The 7,920-nt window shown below is 53.1% G+C and overlaps 1 protein-coding gene across 8 annotated transcripts in view; it reads left to right on the forward strand.

Annotated features, from left to right (window-relative positions):
• The window catches only part of Speg (striated muscle enriched protein kinase), a 56,910-nt gene extending 50,535 nt beyond the window's left edge, over positions 1 to 6,375 (forward strand). For all 8 annotated transcript variants that reach the window (XM_031368076.1, XM_031368077.1, XM_031368079.1 and 5 more), the window contains 10 exons: positions 771 to 887; positions 1,050 to 1,217; positions 1,320 to 1,442; positions 1,635 to 1,802; positions 1,900 to 2,479; positions 3,137 to 3,376; positions 3,458 to 3,681; positions 4,497 to 4,572; positions 4,876 to 5,025; positions 5,343 to 6,375. In XM_031368076.1, the coding sequence (XP_031223936.1) occupies positions 771 to 887; positions 1,050 to 1,217; positions 1,320 to 1,442; positions 1,635 to 1,802; positions 1,900 to 2,479; positions 3,137 to 3,376; positions 3,458 to 3,681; positions 4,497 to 4,572; positions 4,876 to 5,025; positions 5,343 to 5,535 (2,039 nt within the window). In that variant the 3' untranslated portion in view covers positions 5,536 to 6,375. The remainder of the gene's footprint in view (positions 1 to 770; positions 888 to 1,049; positions 1,218 to 1,319; positions 1,443 to 1,634; positions 1,803 to 1,899; positions 2,480 to 3,136; positions 3,377 to 3,457; positions 3,682 to 4,496; positions 4,573 to 4,875; positions 5,026 to 5,342) is intronic.
• Positions 6,376 to 7,920: the final 1,545 nt, after the last annotated feature.

Below are 7,920 nucleotides of genomic sequence, written 5' to 3' on the forward strand. Positions count from 1 at the left end.
AGGCCAGCCTGGTCTACAGAGTGAGTTCCAGGACAGCCAGGCTACACAGAGAAACCCTGTCTCAAAAATAAATAAATAAATAAATAAAAAAAACAAAAAAACAAAAACATGTATTGTGTGAATGCCGTGCCATGGGTGTGGAAGACAGAAAACAACTTTCAGGAGTCTATTTTTTTTTCCCTTCCAACATGTGGATTTGTTGAACGGAACTCAGGTCATGAGATTTGGTGGCAGGTTCCTTTACTTGCTGAGCTGTCACACTGGCCCCAAGACTGCACACTTCTGACCACAGACACTGTGCACAGCCCATGTTAGCCGGGGCCACTGCTTCCTCTCTCTCCCCTTCTCGTTTGCCCTGCAGTGGCCCAGAGGGAGTTTAAATTTCAGAGTCTTAACTGTTACCATTTTTCAAACCGTGTTTGTTTTTATTTTAACAAACGCGCATAGAGCCCTTATTTAGTGCTGGTCTCTGCTCTAAGTGATTCACACACGTGAGCTAAGCACCCGGCATGGCATCTTGAGTCATCAGGCAGGGAGAAGATGGTTCTGCATATGCTGAGGGCCTGGAGAAGGCGATGCCTGCCAGAAGAAAATCCTTGAAGGCACACAGGGCATGAGGTTCTACTTCCCTACGTGTGCCCCGCGCCCCAGGACAGAATCATTCACTGAGCTCCCTACCGGCAGTGTCCTACCAAGGTTCACAGGCAACTGTCTCTCTCTCTCTCTGCAACAAGCAGCCAGGGTCCCAAGCTGTCTCTCTTTTCCTTCAGATTTCCCCCCAGTCTTCCACATCAAACTCAAGGACCAGGTGCTGTTGGAGGGGGAAGCAGCCACCCTGCTCTGCCTACCGGCAGCCTGCCCAGCACCCCGCATCTCCTGGATGAAAGGTAAATAGATTGTATCTTCATAGAGAGGGGAGGCAGTGAAACGCAGCTCCTAGTAAAGGGCAATGGGAGAGGCTGGGCCACGGGGAGGCAAAAGGAAATAAAGGGCGAGGGAGGGAAACCTGGATTTACTCAGTTGCGATGTCTCCACCTTCTTGTCCCCAGATAAACAGTCCCTGCGGTCAGAGCCCTCAGTGGTCATTGTGTCCTGCAAAGATGGACGGCAGCTGCTGAGCATACCCCGGGCTGGCAAGCGGCATGCTGGGCTCTATGAGTGCTCAGCGACCAATGTCCTTGGCAGCATTACCAGTTCCTGTATTGTGGCTGTGGCCCGTGAGTTAGTGGGGTAGGGGGGGCAGGGCCAAGGTAACAGGGATGAGGAAGTGGGTTAGGGCTTGATGAACCCTCAGCTAGAGACTTTCCTTCTCCTTCCAGGCATCCCAGGAAAGCTAGCTCCTCCAGAGGTGCCCCAGACCTACCATGACACAGCACTGGTACTATGGAAGCCAGGAGACAGTCGGGCACCTTGCACATACACTCTGGAGCGGCGGGTAGATGGTGAGGGCATGGCGGGGTGGAGGGAAGGGGGAGGCAGCAAGTGGTAGACCAGATGTGGGTGGGGGGAGCTGCTTGGGAAGGCCAGTGCCCTTTCTAGATAGAGGCATCTTCTCTGGGCTCTTTATAGAAGGCATAGAGAGCTGGAGCCATCACTCTGTGTATGGCCTTAACCCTCTGCTGTGCTGCCTGCAGGGGAATCTGTCTGGCACCCTGTGAGCTCAGGCATCCCCGACTGTTACTACAATGTGACTCAGCTGCCAGTCGGTGTGAGTGTGAGGTTCCGTGTGGCCTGTTCCAATCGTGCTGGGCAGGGGCCCTTCAGCAACCCTTCTGAGAAGGTCTTCATCCGAGGCACACCAGGTCAGCGGGAGTTGGAACCTAGGACCTCTCTACTCCTTGGAGCATCACAACTTCTCTCCCAGAACACTCTCTGATTATTTTCTTTGTCTCCTCTTAGATTCTCCGGCTCAGCCAGCTGCTGCTCCCCGAGATGCCCCTGTTACCTCAGGGCCAACCAGGGCCCCGCCGCCTGACTCTCCTACCTCACTGGCCCCCGCCCCCGCTCTTGCGCCCTCAGCCTCCCAGGCATCCACTCTCAGCCCCTCAACTTCCTCCATGTCTGCCAACCAGGCCTTGTCCTCACTCAAGGCTGTGGGTCCACCACCTGCAACCCCTCCACGAAAGCACAGGGGGCTTCTGGCCACCCAGCAAGCGGAGCCATCCCCACCCAGTATCCTGATCACCCCAAGTGAACCCAAGTCTTTTGTCCCTGACACTGGAACCCTGACCCCAACCTCTAGTCCTCAAGGTGTTAAACCAGCGCCCTCCTCAACGTCCTTGTATATGGTGACTTCCTTCGTGTCTGCACCTCCAGCCCCCCAGCCCCCAGCCCCTGAGCCCCCTCCCGAGCCCACCCAGGTGACCGTGCGGAGCCTCAGCCCAGCCAAGGAGGTGGTCAGCTCACCAACACCTGAGAGCACCACTCTTCGACAGGGGCCTCCTCAGAAACCCTACACCTTCCTAGAGGAGAAAGCCAGGCAAGAAGGGACCAGGAGGGGAAGGTGGGAGAGTGGGCGGGACACAGGGAACAAGGGATACGGTCTGGTTTGAGAGAGCAGACTGTCCTGTCTAGACTTGGAGGAAGATGCTAAGATGTGGGTCTTTAAGGACCGTTCGAGTTCAGCTAGCTGCTGTCCTGAGCTCAAGCCATGTGTTCTTCACAACTGTGAGAGGAAGGCTGCACACAGCCTTGTTACCATCGTCCCTTTCACAGATGAGAACACTGAGGTTATGTGCTCTCCCAAAGGTATCGAGCAGGAGAGCTGGAATCTTTGTTCCTAAGCACTGAACTTCAAAGCCCTCACTGAAGCCCACTGCAGGTTTTTTGTTTGTTTGTTTGTTTGTTTTGTTTTTGTTTTTGAAAGATTTATTTAATGTATGTGAGTACACTGCAGCTGTCTTCAGATACACCAGAAGAGGGCATCAGATCTCATTACAGATGGTTGTGAGCCACCAGGTGGTTGCTGGGAATTGAACTCAGGACCTCTGGAAGAGCAGTCAGTGCTCTTAAATGCCGACCCATCTCTCCAGCCCCGCCCACTGCATTCTTGTTCCCATGGTCCGCGGCTTCCCGATTTAGCTCTCACAATGATAGTGTCCACCCTGAGCCTGTGGCATCCCTCCTGCACACACAGGGGCCGCTTTGGTGTTGTGCGGTCATGCCGGGAGAATGCTACGGGCCGAACGTTTGTCGCCAAGATCGTGCCATACGCCGCGGAGGGCAAGCGACGCGTGCTGCAGGAATATGAGGTGCTTAGGACGCTACACCATGAGCGGCTCATGTCCCTGCACGAGGCCTACATCACCCCTCGGTACCTTGTGCTTATAGCTGAGAGCTGTGGCAACCGGGAACTTCTCTGTGGGCTCAGCGACAGGTAGCTGGGCGTTCCTGGGGAGTGGGGTGGCTGACTAAGATCACCCGTTCTGCCTCTGGTGACACCCTGTCCCCCCTCTAGATTCCGGTATTCTGAAGATGATGTGGCCACCTATGTGGTGCAGCTGCTACAAGGCCTAGACTATCTCCATGGCCACCATGTGCTACACCTGGACATCAAGCCGGACAATCTACTGTTGGCCGCTGACAATGCCCTTAAGATTGTGGACTTTGGTAGTGCTCAGCCCTATAACCCTCAGGCCCTGAAGCCACTTGGCCACCGCACTGGCACTCTGGAGTTCATGGGTAAGAGGGCCAGCAGCTGGGTCATGGTAGAGGGCTGGAGCGTGCCAGGCTCACTCCCTTCACCCACACATGTACCATTCATATACATTAACCACTATGTAAATAATGAACAGTGGTTTTTTTCCATTGATCTTTACAATAGCCCTGGAGTTGGGCATAATAGTACTCCCTTTTTACAGATGAGGAAGGAGAAGCACCCTGACATTAAGTATTTGTCCAATTAGACAGTTACAAATAACTGCAATGGGATTTGCAAAAGCTGGAAAGACGAGAGAATCAATTACAACTGTACCGAGCAGGGAGAACCAGTCATTTAGCTACCTGCTAACTGATACTTATTATCGTTATTCCTTAGAGTTATTCTACAAACCACACTTTACAGATGAGACAATGGAGAACCACGCAGGTTTAGTAAATCGCCTGAGGTCCCATAGTTAGAAGGGGCAGGTTTGGGATTAGAGCCAGCTGGGCTGATTTCAAAGGTTCTTAATCTTGGTGTTGGCCACATTCTGTGTGAATGAGAGTACCCGCTACTTCCGAGCTGATCCAGGGCAGCTTATGATGTTGCATCTTGGGTCTTCTGGAATCTTCATTACTCGGTGTGTGGGTGGTCCACATCACCCTCACTTTTGTCCTGCCTGCTGACCTCTAAGGCCTTCTGTTCTGGTTTTAATCACGCTTTGGTAACTTGGCCACGGTCCTGCTTCTTAAGCACCCCCATCCCCACCCAAGAACCCTCTCCACAACCCAGCCTGCCTTTGCCTGTCCCCCTGCCACAGGGAACCTAAGCCAGCTTGACCTCTGTCTTTTGTCAGCTCCTGAGATGGTGAAGGGAGACCCCATTGGCTCTGCCACGGACATCTGGGGAGCGGGTGTGCTCACCTACATCATGTGAGTGGCCTGGCCCAGGTCCAGCCCCATGCTTCCTCTGCCCTGGTCAGATCCATGGTTCCTCTGTTCACGATCCCTCCCTCCTACTGTTGTAGTTTCCAGCCCACTTTTGCCCACCTCTCATCCTCCATGCCCTGTCTCCCCAGCATACAACCAATAGCAAAGTGGCATTGTCCTTGAATGTTGTGCCTCTCTCAGAAGCCCTATACGCATGTCTCTTAGGCCTTTCAACTGAACGTCATTCTAAAGTAGAGGCAACCAGAGGGGCATCTGAGATGCCAACTTATCTTTCTTCCACAACAGGCTTAGTGGGTACTCCCCATTCTATGAGCCAGATCCCCAGGAAACAGAGGCTCGGATTGTTGGGGGTCGCTTTGATGCCTTCCAGTTGTACCCTAACACATCCCAGAGTGCCACCCTCTTCTTGAGAAAGGTCCTCTCAGTACATCCCTGGTGAGTAGGCGTAGGCCCCCTACCTGCCAACCCTCCAGTGGTACCCACCTCTGAATGCAGACCATCGTGGCTTCCCTTGGCCAAAGATTCCCAGCTCCTCCATAGAGAGCAGCAGCAGGAGTTGTCACACTGCCTGCCATTTAAAGTCGGCAACAGCCCTGGGAACAGCAGAATAGTTCTTATTGCAGAGACTGGGAGACTGAGACCATGAGCTGCCCAATGTTAGAGTTGGGATTGGTAAAGGGCCTGAGGGAGGGAACAGCCTGCCTTCTCCCAGCGCTTCTTTCCTGGTTCATGATCCCTGGCTTGCCTGGCAGGAGCCGGCCCTCACTGCAGGACTGCTTGGCCCATCCATGGTTGCAAGATGCCTACCTGATGAAGCTACGCCGCCAGACACTCACCTTCACCACCAACAGGCTCAAGGAGTTCCTGGGCGAGCAGCGGCGACGTCGGGCTGAGGCTGCTACCCGTCACAAGGTGCTGCTCCGTTCCTACCCTGGCAGCCCCTAGGTGGCATGGACCGCAGCCCAGCCATGGGCTTCAACTCGGGTTCTCACTAGCGCTGCCAAGGGACATTCCAGAGCCCATGCTGAGCTGGATGGGCGGGGGGGGCTTCAGATACCAGCAGCAGCAGCAACATCTGGCTGGGCTATTACCTCATGGACCTAAGAGGACAAGGCCCTGGGGCTTCAGCCGGATGTCACCCCACCATAACCACAGCAGGAGACCCACTGGCCAGGCTGGGCAAGGGTGAGAGCAGAAAGAGGCAAGGAGGGAGTTGGGAAGTGAAGAATGAGACAGAAGATAGGGAGGGAGGAGCTCGAGGAAGGTTCTGGGATGGAGTGGAAGTGCTATATCTCAGGGAGAACCCAGAAGAGGACATGGAGGAAGAGGAAGAAGGACCCCGTGATGTAGGAGTGTGGTAGAGAGGAGGACAGGACATAGAGACCGTGCCAGGAGCCAGAGCAGAGACATAAGGGAGGGCAGGAAGGTGGAAGGCAACAGGAGTGGGCTCAAGGGGTGGCAGGACAGGCCAGCAGCTGCATCTTCAGAAAGAGAAAGGAGAAAGGCAAAGAGATGTGTGCCTAAGGCCACTGCAGCTGGTCTCCTGTCCCAGCCGATGCAGTTCTGGGCATTCTCCACTGGCCCAGGGATGTCCTCACTGCTCCTCCATGGCCTCCACCCTCCTTCCCGTTTGTATTTATTTATTTATTGCCTTTTGTGGAGTTTCCTTTCTATCCAGTCCCTATTGCCTATGTTGTCCTGACTATCCCCCCTCAGCCACCCAGCTGTCTGTGCAGCTCTCTGTCTGTCTGTCACAAGGAAAATAAAAAACAGCAAGCGGCAGGACCTATGTGTGGTTCTCTGGGTGGGGTGAAGAGGAGCAGGAGGCTGGGTGACTTGGAGCAAGACCTTGGAGCAAGAAGGTGGAGCTTCGCCTTCTCTAGGCAATGACGATGTGTGTCCAGGGGTCAACCATCTGTACCACCAAGCACCTTGGAGCCTTCCAATCCCTCCCTTGCCTCTCACCTCCTTGTATTGCTCAATGAAGACTGTAGCCACTTTGCAGTTTCTACTATGCTGGGAAACATACTGAATTCCCATAACCACCCTCTCTCTTGACTCCAGTGACCCAGCTCTGCTCATAGGCTCCCTCTCTGTAACTTGAAGAATGCTGGGCTCTAGAAGGGACCAGCCACATCCCAGGTCTATCTCAGCCTCCTTTACTCTTGCCCTATCTCAGGTCTAGGGAGAGATGGATTTCATCTTAGAAATTAGATAAAAAGAAACAGTGTGAAGAGCTGGAGAAAGAACTAGGAGGGGCCCTGGCCTCTGGTTCTTGGGATTAAAACACAGATCTGTATGGAGCAGCTGTGAGTGCTCAGGGCATCCATGGCCAGCATTTTCCTAGGGTTGAGGGGACACATCAGGCTAGACCTTCTTGTCTCCATGGCAAGTTAAAAGTCCACTGGACAGGGGGCTGGTGAGATGGCTTAGCCATTAAGAGCCCTGGCTGTTCCTCCAGAGGTCATGAGTTCAATTCCCAGCAACTACATGGTGGCTCACAACCACCTATAGGGAAATCTGATGCCCTGTTCAGGCAGGAGGAGATATATACAGCAGAACACTCATTCATTAAATAAATAAAATTTAAAAATAAAGAGAGAGAGACAGAGACAGAGAGAGAGACTGACTTGACTTGACTGTTGGGCAATGACTGCACACACCCATGCAGCGCTCACCGAACACCAGGTCCCAGGTAGAGAAAAGAAAGAGCTAGGTTTCCTGTGTTCTACCTTGAAGCTCTACCCTTGGCAAAATGGAAAGAACAGGCTTCTGCCTATATGCAGAGAGCTTTGGCACCGGTTTGAGGACCCCTTGACTCAAGCTTCCTCGGCCATTTTTGCTTCTAAGACCTCAGAAAGGAGTCAAGGCTCATCATCATAAAATAACAAGATGTTAAAAGCAGAGAGAGATACCTTGCCCACCCACCCTCCCAGTTATGAAGATATACAGTTTGCCTGCAAGGATCTCCAATCCCTCACACATTGCAAATGCGTTCATATAAAACTCAGGTGCCTGAACTCGTATCTTGATAAATGGAAAAGAATTCCTCTCCCGTCCCCTTCGATCTGCAGTTTCCTTCCCATCTCCATTGGAAATGGCATGTGAACTGCTTATTCCAAACACGGAGGAGCCAAGGTAATTTATGTCAGCAGAGTGGTATCAAAATTGTTCTGATCAAAAGGTGGCAAGCACCTACACTCGTAAGCCAGTATCTACAACAGTCCCGCCGGGTTCCCCAGCCTACACTGACGGCAGTCCACTCAAGCCCCTGTGCACAAGTCTATGCCCCAAAGGACTTCAGCAGACCTAGGGGCTGTGGAGTCAATC

This window comes from Mastomys coucha, unplaced genomic scaffold (assembly GCF_008632895.1).
Source record: "Mastomys coucha isolate ucsf_1 unplaced genomic scaffold, UCSF_Mcou_1 pScaffold14, whole genome shotgun sequence".
Lineage (NCBI taxonomy): Eukaryota > Metazoa > Chordata > Mammalia > Rodentia > Muridae > Mastomys > Mastomys coucha.